A 15,255-nucleotide genomic window follows, 5' to 3' on the forward strand; every position below is an offset into this window, starting at 1 on the left:
CCCTAATATACATTTAATTGGATGTCAGAGGGTAAGGAGAGAGAAAGGAGCAGAGGCAATGTTTAAAGAGAAAATGATAATTTTCCAATAATGCTAAAAGGGGTGTTTGTTTGTTTGTTTGTTAAAGATTTTATTTATTTATTTGACAGAGAGAGACACAGCGAGAGTAGGAACACAAGCAGGGGGAGTGGGAGAGGGAGAAGCAGGCCTCCTGCGGAGCAGGGAGCCCGACACGGGGCTCGATCCCAGGACCAGGGGATCATGACCTGAGCGGAAGGCATACGCTTAACGACTGAGCCACCCAGGCACCCCAAGAGGTGTTTGTTTTAAGATTTTATTCATTTGAGAAAGAAAGAGAGTGAGAGCACAAGCAGGGGGGAGGAGCAGAGAGAGAAGGCGAAGCAGACTCCCCGCTGACCAGGGAGCCCGTTGAGAGGCTCCATCCCAGGACTGTGGGACCATGACCGGAGCTGAAGGCAGACATGTAACCGACTGAAGCACCCAGGCATCCCTGAAAGATGTGAATCCATAGACTGAAGAAGCCAAATAAGACTGAATTGAGCTAAATAAAGACTTCATGGAAGTAAATGCTAGAGTATTTGGGATGAAGTGTTATAATGTCTGCAACTTATTTTCAAAAGGTCAGGATAATAATTTTTATGGGCAAAGAGATAAAGCAAATGAGGCAAATGGTAAAAAAGGGCAAATCTGAATGAAGGTATATGGATTTACATTGTACTTGTCTTTCAGTATTTCTGTAGGATTGAAATGTTTCAAAATAAAACCTTTGGGGAAAAAGTCAACTCTATACAGGGAGATCCACCGAGGACTCAGATTCTTTAAAAATAGAGGTATGGGACGATGTGGCCCTGGTAAAAAACCCTGAACCACCAAGATGCAGGCTGAAGGCAAAGGGAAGGGGCCCCTGGCTGGCCCAGTAAGTAGAGCGTGAAACTCTTTATCTCGGGGTCATGGGTTCAATCCCCAAGCTGGGGGTAGAGATTACATTAAAAAAATAAAATCCTTAAAAAAAAAAGGAAAAGAAAATCTTTGAAGGCAAGGGGAATATGAACTGGATAGTGAAGGAGGGGAAGTTATTCATACCAGCCACATTTTGTAGAAAAAGTCTGTCGCTTTTACATATATTTCTCTTCTTGCTGTGTCAAGTATATTCTTACATATTTTAATTCTCCCATTCTTCTCTCCTTCTTTCCACTCTTGCATATAGGGTGTACTGGTGGTAATTAACTTTACAGCATAGTTCATAGTTTGCAAAACATTGAGATGGGTTGGTAAAAAAAAAAAAAAACTGCAGGAGGGAGGAATGAACATCTGAGAATCCTGGCCTTGCAAGTGGGTGTGATCATGAACAAGATTTTGAGTTGTCTCCCTTTGGAAGAAGAGTGAATACATTTTTGACAGAAAGAGGAGTAGATGCATTATACTAGGGAGGCTTATATTACCTCACGTTTATAGGAAGTAATGCATGGATGTTGGGCATCTCAAACAGTGGACGGTGGGGACACTGGGTGCCCAACAACTTCTTCTATTTTGGGGAATTCCTTTTTGTGGGTGGTGTTTGGAGGGCACGGCGCCTGAGCAGCATTATACAAGCTGAAGAGGAAAGATCCTTCTCTTCACCCATGGCTACTTTGGTGCAAGCAAGTATTCCTAGTTTAGTTAATCTGACGCTTCAGGTGCCCTGCCTAGTTCCCTTTTTCCAGCCTGACACAGTAGCCCCAAGTGGTTTTCCAGGGCCCTTGGGCGGGTGCCTGATGCAGGATGGGTGGGGAGCAGTTCCAACGGACCCAAGACAGGCATGGCTTCTGTGACCTCAGCTCAGGTCCAGGGTGAGGTGCAGCCTTCCAGCTGGGCAAAGCTCTAAGGAAGGTTTGCTTTTTTGTCTTGTCTTCCCTTTCCAAGGCATAAGGTACAAGCCTTTCAAGCACAGAGAGGGAGCCTGCAGGCAAGGAGCTGGGCTCTTCTGCTCCTTGCCCTTGGCCTTCACACTTTACCAGGGTCTGGGGTGGAACACGTGTTGGGGGAGAGGGTTGCAGTCGAGTATAGGCTTCAGGGTCTCACAGATCTGGGTAAAATCCCACTACTGATAGTGAAACCCCTAATCTCTAATGATGGCAAAATCTTCTGACTAAAAAGACAAAGTTTAGCGGGGATGTAACATGATGCAGCTTCTATGGAAAATAAGATGGTGGTTCCTCAAGAAATCAAATATAGAATGACATAGTATGATCCAGCAATTCCACTTGTGCGTATATACCCAGAAGAATGGAAAGCAAGGATTCAGGTATTTGTGCACTCATGTTCATAGCAGCATCGTTTACAGTAGCCCAGAGGTAGAAGCAACCGGGTGTCCATTGATGGATGTACGGATACACAAAATGTGGGATAGACAGACAATGACATATTATTCAGCCTTTAAAAGAAGGAAATTTCAACACATGGATGAACCTTGAAGATGTCAGGCTAAACGAAATAAGCCGATCACCAAAGGACAAATACTGTGTGACTCCAGTTACATCGGGTCCCAAGAGTAGTCACGTTCGTAGAGACAGGAAGTAGATGGTGGTTGAGGGCTGGGGGAAGGGAGAGTGGGGAGTTAGTGTTTCATGGGTATGGAGTTTCACTTTGGGAAGATGAAGAAAGTCCTGAAATGGATGGTGGTGATGGTTGCAGAATAACATGAATGTATTTAATGCCACTAAATCATACACTTAAACATGGTTAAAATGGTCAGTCTCATATTGTATATATTTTAACACACACACGTAGCTCTGTGGCCAAGCAAAATGCCTCGGGGTCAAATTCAGCCCCCACTCTGAAATCTGACACAGGGAACGGAGGCAGGAGAGGCTGGGGGCGGGCTGGGAGTCTGGGATCCTCAGGGTCAGGAGGATGGAGAAGAACCAGCGGAGAATGGAAGAAGGGAACAACCGAGGCTTGAACCTGTCCCCAGCCACCCGCGTGGTCTGTACCAGTCGGACACAAGCCCCACCTTGGCACTCTCCCCTCCTCTGTCCCCACTGTCCCTGCCCCGTCCAGGCCTCCTCATCCTGCAATGGCTTCTTCCTCTCTGACCTTCAGTCCATCGTCCCTTGGCCCCGGTGGTGACCCTCCTAAAACCTGGATCTGACCACGTGTCTCTCCTGCTTAAAATCCTTCTGCAGCTCCCCATTGCCTCTGCTCAGCCTTGTAAGCAAAGCTGTTCCCAGCTGACTCCAACCTGTTTTCACAGTCCTGCCTCTCCCGATCTCCGAGTCCTTTGTGTCCATAGCCACTTTTGAGTACCTTCCATGTGGCAGTTCATAAACCTTGTCCCTATTTTTTCCCACAACCCTGCAAGGTAGGTAGTCGACCCATTTTAGAGATGGAGAAACTGAATCTCACACAGACTATGTCAGACCCAGAGATCTATGCTCTTTTCACCACTTGGCGGCTCCTCTGTCATTCACTCCGGTGCCTCAGTGTCTTTGCTTATGCACAAGCATATCTTAGCCTTCAGGTTTGGCTCAGAATCACATCTGACCATCTTAATGGGCCCTGACACCAGCTGCACCTCTGCCCCAGGCATTCTCGATCTTGTTTTCTTCATAGTTGTTCAACATGGTAGGAAATCCTCTTACTTGCTTACAAATTCAATATCCTTTTCCCACTAGAATCTAAGCTACAGGAGAGCAGGGATTGCGTCTGTCTGATATCCCCAGCACCTGGAATGCGCTTGAGTGCCCTGTAGATGCTCATTAAATAGTGCTGACAAGCACAGTCGGACACCTCCCGGCCCCAGGCCCGGCCCTCCCTCCTGTGTGCTCCCTTAGTCCTCTGAAGCTGGAGAAGCTGCTGGTCCCTTGCACTAGGGGTTATTCTTTCATTCTTGGGTCTCCCCCAATAGACCCCTGCAGTCTGGGCACGGCGCCTGGCTTACACCAGTGCTCAGCCACCTCCTGTAAACACCAATATCTCCAGTTGGCATTTGGTTGGTTCCTACTCCCAGATAGAAGATTTCAAAGGGCACGAAACTTTCTGGGAGTGGGGTCCCCCCGCCCCCAGGTCAGCCCAGTTTGCAGAGACCGGTCTGTCTTCCAGAGGGAACCTAGGTCAAGGGTGCGGGGAGCACAACCACCAGCAGCAGCAAGTTTTATTGCGACCAGAACCTCCTGGTCATGTGAGGGGGATGGGGCCGAGGGACATTCGGTCATCAATGCCATGTTCTCAGTCCAGGACACAGAGCCAAAGGTCTACCTGGCTGTGCTGTGCCTCCCCCCCGCCCCACCCCCAATCAGGGCATCCCACGGGGATGAGGCAGAAGGCAGGTGGAAAGAGGAGTCCATCTTGGCAAAGCCTTCATCCAAGGGATGTGAGGGAAGGAGGAGCAGTTGGTGGTGGGGGTCCAGGTGGCCCAAGATGCTCAGGGCACTTTGGGCTGACTTCTGCAGGTGTCCTTAGTGCGTTTTAGGGGAAAGCAATGAGGCACACTCTGCCCCTAGGGAGGGGCTGGGAAGGAGGGAAACAAAGGCTCAAAGAAAGAAATCACTGGCCAGCGACCACACAGTGGGACCTCGGGAATCCTGACTTCTAGGCCAGGGCTGCATCGCCCCTCTGCCTCCCAGCAATCGTTTGATCCTGAGCACCTGGCCTGGCCAGCCTTGCTCCTACGTGGGGATCTGCATGTGGCCCAGGTCCTGGTCCATGATCTGGAGGACGTCGTCCAGGATGGAAGGCCCCAGGTCCACGTGCAGGGAGAGCAGGGAGCTGGCATGGGACAGGAAGGGCTCCTCAGCCCCTGACTCGGGGGTCAGCCCGTTGTGGGCAGAGCCAGCCTCTGGAATTCTCCAAATGTCCACACTCCCTGCCTCCTTCGGGGAAGGCTGTGGGGTCTCCAGGTGCAGGCGAGGGGGTTTGGGTGGGGCCTGGGCTGTGGGCAGGGTGAGGGCCTGGGGCCCACCGATGACAGGGAGGGAGATGGCATTCTTGAGCAGAGGGGACGGCCCTTCGGGGAGCTCCCGCCCGCACAGAGTGGCGGTGCGGGTGAACTGGAAGGGCAGGTTGAAGGCGCCATCCTCCTCAGGTCCCTCGACCGCCGTCCCTGGCAGGAGGTGAAACTTGCCCTGCAGGAAGGAGATGTCGCCGAACATGTCGCTGCCCCCACCGCTGCCGATATGGATGGTGTGTCGGAAGTCCCCCAGCGGCGGGCTGATCATGTCCGACGACAGCAGGTCCCGCAGCTTCTCCTTCTTGCCCTTACGGCTGCCACGCTTCAGGTAGATGGGCACCTTGGTGGACATTGTGACCTCAGCGCCCAGGCCTGGCTGCCGGCGCTCGGGACGGTGCACCCGCGGGGACCGCGGCCTCCTGCTACCTCCTCTCGCCGCCCTGGCCAGAGACACCAAAACCTCGCCGAAGGGCGAAGACTGCCGTGTGGGGTGTGACCGACGTTGGCCCAAGGGACGAGAAAAAGAAAGAGTAATGATCAATGAAGTCAGAGGGCTGAGACAACGAAAATCGTTTTCTCCCGAAAGAGTTGAAAATACTCTGGAAAATTAGCAGCCGCAAGGTGGAGGTCTTGCAGGGAGCAACGCTCTCCGGTCTTGTCCTCGCGAGTGTCTCCCGGGGGCTGAGGAGCTGCAATACCAAAGGTATAAGTGAGGGACAGAAGGACACAAGGCAGAGGCATCCGCGCCATTTTGGGGGGCCCTGCGTCGGCCCCGGGAGCCCAGGTGGGGCCACTCTCCCATGGAAACCATGTTGGAAGAAGGGCCTGTTCGCTTACAGACTCACTGCCCCTTGGGGCCTGGATAACTAGCGCCGAGCCCCCCTCCTGACCAGTGGGGAAGCTGAGGCCCGCGAACCTGGGTGACGGGCCCGGAGTCATATCCCAAGTCCTGGCTCTGGTCTCCTGCCCTGGGTCTCCGGCTTTGCTCTTCACTGTTGTCTGGGTGCTCAGCCCCTACTGCACATCAACTGTGCCCCAAGATGTAACAAGTGTCAAGATTGTTGGGGGGGCGGTCTCACAGACTTGTCTCAATCCCCTAGTTGACCAAGGAGAGAGATCCCATAACCTCTGTCTCGCCCACCTGTCTGTGCCAGGCCTGGACACGCGGCAGGTGTTCAGCCAACAGGGCCGAATGTAGACACATTCTGATCGGCCCAATCTCGTCCCACCTGGAAGTGGGGTCACGTTGGAGTTCCCCCTTTTTCCTCCGGGTTAGCGGTTCCTAGCTCCCGGACCGAGTCTGACATAGTTACTGTCCCTCCACCCCTCCCAGCACCTGAGGGTTAGATGGAGTGGAGGGTACAAATATTCTGGGGGGCTCTGCTCTGTGCCTGGCATTTTGCTGAGTTCCTTGCAAACACATCTCATTTAATCATTGCAACCACCCTCCTCTCATCCTCATTTAAACATTGCAGTCAGAACACATTTTGGAGGGATTTGCACAAGGCACTGCCGAGGGAGAGAAGCAAAATGCAAAAGCGTAGTCTGGAAGATTCCATTTCTGGGGCACCTGGGTGGCTCAGTCGGTTAAGCGTCTGACTCTTGGTTTGGCTCAGGTCACTATCTCAGGGTCGTGAGATCGAGCTCTGCGTTGAGCTCCACGCTCAGCGGTGAGTCTGTTTGAGATTCTCTCCCTTTACCTCTACCCCACTCGAGAGCTCTCTCTCTCTCAAATAAATAAAATCTTAAAAAAAAAATTCCATTTCTGACAGCAGTGACCAACTCCCCTCCCCTCTGCCCCTTCCCCATATATGCATGCATGTATGTGTACCTACAGACACAGGTCCGCATAGATATAATCTTACATAAAAAGAGAGAAGAATCTGGAAGGCCAGCGCTGAGTTGTCATATGGGCTATGTAGACTGGGGTGGGGGTCGGGGAAGGGGTGTGGGGTGGGGGTCAGGGAAGGGGTGTGGGGTCAGTGACATGGAAAGGTGTCCTCGAAAAAAATTACCTATAATATTTGGTACTGTTACTATAAAATGATATATGTAACTGTGAAAAGGATGGTTGCCAAAATGTTGGTGATGGTTCTCTCAAGATAGCAGATTTCAGATGACTTTGCCTTTCTTCTTCATACTTTTATAAGCTCAAAATCTTAATAATAAGCATGTGTTACTTAGGTGCACATATTACTTATGTAATCAGAAAAAATAAAGCTATTTTTAATGTGGAAAAAATAAGTGCACTCTGGCGGGGTGTCATACTGGTTTAACAGAAAAAGGAAGCGATGCAGGCCCTCCTTGGCGTTCCCACGGTGGGGGACTCGCCTCAAACGGGGCTACGAGAGAGCCCAGATGTAGAATCTGAGCACAAAAGGCAAAGAAAAGAAATGTGTCCAAGGTCATCCAGAGGGTAACCAGATGAGCACCCCTCCCCCACTGCCCCCTCCCTGAGCCGCCAGGGGCTGAGCAGGTAGGAAATTGGCCAGGAGGGGCGGAGCCAGCCACAGCTGGGAGCCCTGGCGGGTCCTAGGCCCCATTCTCCATCCTGGGCAGGGTGAGGAGAGAATGAGGGGCTGGCAGGAGGGAGCAGGAAGAAGGAAGGGGGATGCAGGAGAGGCAGAGTCCCAACTCCCAGCCCAGGCCCTCACTCAGGAAACCTCACCCAGGACCGGACACCCCAGGTCAGTCACACATAGCCACAGAGACCGGACATCTTGCCCCTCCCTGAGCACCTGCAGTTTAACAGGAAACAAAGGAATGACTCTCCAGTGGCGGGATTCCAGCTAAGCCTGGAAGGAGCTGTGCGCAGGGTGGGGGAGGCAGTGGGCACTGCGAGGTCCTGGGATCCCATCCCTCACTCACAGAACAGACCTTTACCTGTGACCACCATGCCAGACCTGGGGGCATGCCAACACACATCCTACCTGTCTCCTTGGTAGGCAAGCAGTCCTGGGGCAGCTTTTCCTTCCTTTCCACTCATGAAGAGTGGGTCAGACTGGTGGGATTTGTCATCCCCCGCCCCATCACACAGGGCGCCAAGACAGCCTGAGTGTTTCCACAACAAACTGGGCGTCCCTGACAGCTGTCTCACTCTGAGCCAGATGTACCCACCCAGTTCCAGATGTGGGGAGAACTGGGGCTGGGGGGAAGGGTTGGGCCAGCATCAGCCACCCAGGGGAGAGCTGGGAATTGCACTCATCAAGCCCCAAGCATTCAGATTTGGCAAGCATGAGACCCCAGGCTCCAGCTGCCCTTGCACGGTTCCCATTTTAAAGCTCCCAGGCAGAGCACGGTGGGCGTCACCACCGCCTTTTACAGAGGCAAAAGCTGAACCTCAGAGACCTTAATGTTGCTGAGGTCGCCCGCTGGGAAGAGGAAAAGTGGGCCCCAGTACCCAGCCAGGTTCCTGTGGCTCTGATGCAGTGGGCCACCCAACCTCTGAAAACTGGGGAGCGGGAAGAAACAGGCTCCCAGCTAGGCTGGGGCCACTCGGTCCCCAGGCCTCCTCCATTTAAGTCCAGTTGGCTGCCCCTCTCCCCCAACTTGCAAGGATCCAGAGATATGAGAATGAGCTCTCCATCAGGACAAGGCTATGGGGGGCCTGAGGGTGGCTTCCCCCAGAAGTGGGAGGAGCAGATGGGAGCTTGCCCTGGACAGGAGCCCTGGGCCTCCTTCAGAGAGAAATACTTCCGGGAGGCACAGCCCCTTCTGTCGCTAGGAGTACTAGGCCACTCCCCACCAACGGTGTTCAAAGAGCCACCCCCTGACCTTGAAATCAGGAGCCGTACCTTGAATCCATCTCCATCTGGGACTCACTGTGAACTTGGGCAAGACACCTCTCCTTTCTGGCCCTTACCTTCCCCATCCATAAAATGGGCTGACAAAGCCGTCACCAGAGGGCTACTGGAAGACCCTACTGCCACAGCGCAAATGAGAGATGTACGACAGACAGGGTTAGGGGGTCCCTGTCAGCCCTGTCATTCACTTAGTGGCCACTACAGCAAATAGCTGTAGGGGCTTCCTCAAGCATTTTGGTTATCGGGGACACTGCTCCGAACAAGACCAAAAACGAAAGCCTCCAGCCTCCAACCGACCGCCCTCTCCCGCCTGCCCTGGAGGCAGCCTGCGCAGAGTCCCGCTCGCCGGCGGCGGGGAGTCTCCCGGGGTCCCTGTGCGGGGCGGCGCACGGCTCGATGACCGCTAGGTGGCGCGCGCGCGCTCTGTCGCCCCGCATCTCGGAGGAGTCCCGGCGCGCATCGCAGTCTGGAGCGCGCTTCGGACTCCGTCCAGGCAGGGGCCCCCCAAGGAGTGGCACGTTCGCGTATCAGATGCGGATCGTCTGAGGGGTCTTCTTCTTTTGGGGTGCTCTGGCCTCACAACCAGACAGTAGGGGGGAAAAGGGACGATCGGGGATCTTGCCAGGGTCTCCAAGCTTTGGGAGGATCCTCCCCCGTGCTTTCCGGCCTGGGCGATGTCCGAGTGTCCGCTGGGCGCAGGGCCAGAGCTCGGACGAGCAGGCCCCCACCCCTGGCTCCCGCGGGTCCGGTTCCTCAGCCCCAGCTCGGGTTCCGGCGCCGACCCCTCCCCGCCCTCTGTCGGAGCGCCCAGGCTGGATCCGTTTCAGGACACTCGAGGCCGCGGCTAAAGATAGGAGGACACCTCACCATCGACTAAAAATACGACCCCCAGCTCGGGCGGGGACGCTGGGCGGCGGGAGGGCGCTCCCGCGTCCCGGGTGTGGGCGGAGGCGAGGGCTCAGGGTGAAGGGCGGAACCACAAGTTCGGGTTCGGGATGCGGGGCGCCTCGCAGGCGGAGGGGGCGCGGGCGTGGCCGCCTGGATCGAGGCGCGGGCGGGAAACACCATGGAGCCCGAGGCTCCCGGGAAAGGAAATGCGCGGGGGTGACACAGGGGCCGGGGCGCAAGCCGGGCCGGGGCGCCACGGGGATGGCCCTCTCAGGGGGCCCCCGGGAGTCGCGGACTCGCTGCAGAGTCCCGGCCCGAACTCACCTTGAGGCGCGCAGGCGGCGGACCCGCGGGTTGCGAAAGCTCGGGAGCTGGACGCGCGGCTCTGGGACGCGATCCCGGCTCTGAACTCACAGTGAGGTCCGTGGCCCCTGAGGCCCCGCCCCTGGCCCGGGGAGCCAATGCCCGGGCAGCCCCCAACCAGGCCCCGCCCACACCCCGCCCCACCCGGGGCCTCGCCTGTGCTCCCCCTTCCGTGGCGCGGCGCCCAGGTCCAGCAGCCGCGGGGGCGCGGGGTCCAGTGTAGGCTCGGGCGGCTGCGGGCCGGGCGGTTTCGGGTGCCCGGGCTGGACTCTGCGGACTCCGGCTGTGCCTGTCGGAACCAGAACTCTCGGTGTTCGAAGGGCCAAGGGGGCGGCAGCCGGAAGACCGAATTGTAGTTCTTCAGAATTCACCGAGCGTCCTTGGACCCGTTCCCTCCCTGGAGGGCTGGGTCTGGGGAGGCGCCCGCACGAGTGTATTCAGTGGCCACTAAGGGAATGAATGAGGCCTTGGAGGCACCCGAGTTAAAATATTAACAAACTTGCAAGAGCTTTCAGGAGTTTACCGCCCCCTAGCAAAGAGGGCACAGAGGGTGTGCAGGGAGAGTGGCCTGGACACGCCCGTTTGCCATCAGTTTAGGTGGCTTCCGGGGCGGGGGTGGAACCCATACTTAGACTCCTTCTAACTTTGTTTCTTTCATTCATTCATTCATTCATTCATTCATTCATTCATTCATTCATTCATTCGGTACTAGAAACATTTATTGAAGGGCAGGCCCTGCACGGGGCACGGGACATAGGCAGAAGGAACCTGCCCTCCCTCCATTCAGTGATTCAACAGAGACTGAAGCATCTAGCAGCACCTGCTGCTATTCTTGTCGCTGGGAATTCAGCGCTCTAGGAAAGCCAGAAAACTGAAGCTCAGGGCCCTGATGGTGATCTGCTCCGCCTCAAAGGGCAAGACCTGTGGTCTTTGGGCCTTCCTCCTGCCTCAGGCTTCTCACCCAGCCACTAGCCCCCTTGCCCTGCACTTCCTCCCACAGCACAGCCCTGAGGGGACCCCTGCTCTGTGCCAAGCCTTCAGCACTGCCTTTGAGCCATGGACACAGGTGCCGTGCTGGCTCTGCTCCCCACTTGCTCTGTGGCCACAGGCAAAGGACAGTCCCTTTCTGAGCCTCTTTGCCTGTAAAAGGAGAGTTACATGAGTCCCAAACAAGATAAGAAACTTGTGTGTGCTTTGTGGATGGGAACAGAGCCCACACAGAGGCCACTTTCATGCAAACATTGGAACAGTCGATTTGAGGGACAGCAGGCTGGCCTCACCACCTGACCTGGAATGACTCCACAGATGAGACCTCCTGAGCCTGCAGGAATGTGGCTGAGACATGGCCCCCTACCCTCTACCCATCTGCTGAGAGTCCTCCTTTGGGGGAAGGAGGTTGGGAAGGGTCAAGAGCTCCATTCAGAGCTGGTGACAAAATAGAAAGTTGCAGGGATGGAAGTTTGGACAGCAAAGACATCGGAGGCCACATGACACTGGGAACCAGTTCCAGAGAGGTTGGGGGGGGGCTACTGGGGAACATTGGGGGATGCGTAGAGAACAGTGGATTTGGCCCCCGCAGCCTGGCCCTAGCCCCTGCTCCCCTCCCTCAGGGACTAGGGAGCCATCTCTCCAGCCTGGCTGCCAGGCCAGGACTCCTAACCAGGGCCCAGAGTCATGGGGACGACCATCTGTGCTCTGGGGGAGACTGTTTTAAGTCCACCTGGATGTGACAAGGTTCCAGCTAAGTGCTGGCTCCCCATGCTGCTCGGTACACCCCTGCCATCATCCAGAGCTCAGGGCCCGCCCGCACAAAGCCTACATCCAAGGCATGATTGGGGCCTGGTGGTGGGTTCTATGCTTTGCAAGCACTCAGGTGAGTGCTTCATCCTCTTCATGCACAGATGAGGTTATGTCACTTGGCTGGGGCTGGAGGAATCCCTCAGGAGCCTGCTGACAGCTCCTCTCCTTGAGGTTTTGCTGAATAGGCAGGATCTTTGCATACACACCCGGTGGCTGTGGAAGCCCTGCAATTAATGTGCATTTATGAAACAGGATTTCATTTGCTAAAATTGGCTTTTTTTACGCAACTTCTCAGGCTGTGTGTAAGGGCCTGAGTGTGGGCGGGGAGGCTGGGATCCTGGGCCAGGGGATAGCCAGGGTGTCCTGCTTTTCTGACTCAACAGACAATCAGGTCAAGTGTCCTCCCCTTACCCCGCCTGCACCCCATGTCCAGGGTCTAATACCTCAGCCAAGGCCTGGACTGTTCTCACTGGAAGGACTCCTGGACACCCTGGTAGCTGAAGGGGCAGGACCCTGAAGGGCGTTTGGGAGGGGCTAGAGGCAAGAAAGGCTACTGATGGAGAAATGCCTGGAATGGGCTATTCAACTTCCTTCTCCTCCTCTGGGAGCTCTCCTTGGCCCGGAGATGGGTCTAGCTGGTTTCTCCCACCCCATGGCTGCTTCCCCCTCCCCCACAGGGCCCTGTAATCACCACACAGTGACTGACTCAGCCCTTCCTTCCCCTCCCAGCCCCTTCTTCCTGGAAATCATCTACGTCAGCAGCCCGAGCCCCCATGGAGAGAGTCGGAAGCCCTCTCCTCCAAGGTTAAGTGGGGAGGATGGAGGGGCTGGCAGGGAAGGACCCCAAGGTTGCAGCCAGCTCTCCATAGCCCCACCTACCTGGGAAGCTAGGGCTCTGGGATGCAGGTGGGACAATAGTGACCAGGAGTCTGGGGGCAGGTCTGGGAGCAGGTCTGGGAGCAGAGGGTCACAAGGGAAGGGTAGTGATAATCTTGGGGGGACCTAGGGGGCCAGTGGGAAAAGACAAAGTATCTGGAAGGGGCTTCAGCACCCCTACCGCCCAGGGCCACAGGGCAGCAGGGAGCCGGGCAGGAGCTCCATCCGCCCCTAGGAAGCCTCCTCCACCTCAGCCTGAGCTCAGTCTGCAGGGCCCCATGGCCTCCGCCAACCCCAGGCCTGGGTTGGATTTTTCCTTGATTGTTTCTTGTTTCCTTCCTCCCCTGGGCTCCTGCCAACTCCAGCCCTGCACTCCTTGCTCTTCACCCCCCTTTAGAGAACTCTGATCCGCCAGAGGCTGGGATTCCAGATGAGAGTCCCCTTGGAGCTTCCCCCAGTTTTCGCCTCTGTCTTGAACCCCTCCTGGGGAGTTGGGTGTCAGGCCTTGTGGGGGGACTTTCCTTTGGGTCTGGATTTTGGCCCCAGGCCTAGAACCATGGGGGTTTCCAGAGTGGGGACAGCTCTGTCCTAGGAGGGACCAGCCCAGGCACTTCCCCCAGAGGCCTTTGGGAGCATCCCAGCTGCATGGCTGTCCTTTGGCCTGGGGAACACAGAATCAGCAGGGGCAGTCTTCACCACTTCCCACCTCCTCAAGACACTCTGTCACTGTTCATTTTGAAAACTCCTATTTGATTCTACTTCTTGCCTATGTCTATGCTGGACTAGCGAAGACGCAGGTGGCCAAGGCTGGTCCCTGGCTTGCAGGGAACAGATAACCCCAAATGAAACAAATAGCCAATGCTAAAACAACACATTCTGTGCCATAAAGGAGGTCCTCCGGGGTAGAGGCTGATGGGAGTGTTAAGAAAACTTCAAGGAGGACGTGATATTTGAGCAGGGTGTTTATGGATGAATAGGAGTTCGCCAGGCAGGGAAAGGGAAAGATGTTCCAGAAGGAGCAGGGAGAGGCAAAGGCAAAGGTCAGGAAGAATACAAGTAGATGCATGGTGTGATCTGGGAAACAAGAGATATCCAGTAGACCATGGCATAGGAGAGGCGGAAAGTCCAAGAGGGTAGTGGGTGAGCACTGTCTTCCCTGTCCAGCATGCATCCCTCTTACTTTTTTTTTTTTAAAGATTTTATTTATTTATTTGAGAGAGAAAGAATGAGAGAGAGCACATGAGAGGGGGGAGGGTCAGAGGGAGAAGCAGGCTCCCTGCTGAGCAGGGAGCCCGATGCGGGACTTGATCCAGGGGCTCCAGGATCATGACCTGAGCCGAAGGCAGTCGCTTAACCAACTGAGCCACCCAGGCGCCCCATCAACCTTCTTACTTTGGTGCCCACCACTCAGTTTTCCAGAGTCTCCAGTGTGACTAACCCCACCCCCAAGGCAAAAGTCTCCCTCTTACCCCTGCCCCCAGGCAGACAACCAGCATTATCAGCTTGTAAACACTTCTGGAGATACTCTTTGCCTGTGTAAGCAAAGCCCCTCCCATCCTTTCTACACAAATGGCAATATCTAGGTGAGTAGGGCCCCCCCACCCCGGTCCGGCAGGTCCTGGGGGGAGGACAGGCTCTACGTAATGTCAGAAGCAGTGGAGGTGACCCCCAGGGCGTCTGGGAAACTGCGTCTCATTGAGCCTCTGCCCTTCCGGTTGTTCTGCACCTTGCTTTTTTTCAGTTAACATTACATGTATGACCACCCCATATCAGTACACAGAAAGTGTCCTCAGTTTCCCTTTTTTGCTGCTGCCTAGCTTTCCAGGGTGTCATGGTATACCTACGTCGTTCTCAGCTGGCCGTCCTTTTGGTTGCCCCCAGCCCTTTCCTATGAGAAGCAGGGCTCCTTGAGTCACCTTGTACAGCTGCGCATTCACACACACGTGAGCACAGCTGTGGAATAATTGCTACGTGCTTGGGGGTGGGGGCGGTGAAAGGACACACGCTGTTGTCATTGGTCAGCTCTGTCTGCTGGTTCTCCCAGGGGATGTGCTGGGTACCAGGCCCCTGCACAGACTGCGGGGCCCCTCTCTCCTCAGCCTCCCCAAGCGCCTGGTTCTCGAGCTCTTTGATCTCTGCTAGTCTGCAAGGGAAAACTAAACCTAGCCAAAGGAGCCTCCGTGTAGCTTTAGTGTGTGTTTCTCTTATGCGAAGTGAGTTTGGCCGTCTTTTCCTTGGTTTCGGGGCCATTCCTTGTTCCTCCTCTGTGGACTGGCTGCACGGTTTCGCTTAGGAAGGTCGCTTCAGAAAGGGGGACCTTGGAGGGAGGCCTGACCGGAGGCAGGGGCCACTCTGGGGACAGTTGGTTCAGGAAAGAGATGGAACTTGGCTCTGAGCTGTGGCGTAAAAGCCAGAGTTGGAGATAATAAGTAGAAAGATTGGAATTTGGTGACAGACCGGCCACGGGGCCCATGGAGGGAGGAGAAGGGGGGCGTCGAGCCCAATCCAGGGTGATGACTCAGGGTGGAGTGGGTGGGGGAGGGAAGGGAGGACGGTGGGGCCACCAAAGGAGGTGGA

The 15,255-nt window shown here is 55.4% G+C and overlaps 1 protein-coding gene across 1 annotated transcript; it reads right to left on the reverse strand.

The window, feature by feature from the left end:
- Window positions 1–4,135: 4,135 nt before the first annotated feature.
- On the reverse strand, window positions 4,136–10,084 carry CDC42EP2 (CDC42 effector protein 2). The gene is made up of 2 exons (XM_045893315.3): window positions 9,964–10,084; window positions 4,136–5,637 (listed from the first exon to the last, which is right to left on the reverse strand). The coding sequence occupies exon 2, from the start codon at window positions 5,298–5,300 to the stop codon at window positions 4,668–4,670; it is 633 nt and encodes a 210-aa protein (XP_045749271.1). The 5' UTR covers window positions 5,301–5,637; window positions 9,964–10,084; the 3' UTR covers window positions 4,136–4,667.
- Window positions 10,085–15,255: the final 5,171 nt, after the last annotated feature.

The sequence above is a fragment of the Mirounga angustirostris genome, unplaced genomic scaffold, assembly GCF_029215605.1.
Source record: "Mirounga angustirostris isolate CCGP_5_RB_7025 unplaced genomic scaffold, mMirAng1.0.hap1 SCAF_13, whole genome shotgun sequence".
NCBI lineage: Eukaryota > Metazoa > Chordata > Mammalia > Carnivora > Phocidae > Mirounga > Mirounga angustirostris.

Bases quoted from the DNA above. Each gene is read 5' to 3' on its own strand.
- CDC42EP2 (XM_045893315.3), bottom strand. From the start codon at position 5,300: ATGTCCACCAAGGTGCCCATCTACCTGAAGCGTGGCAGCCGTAAGGGC.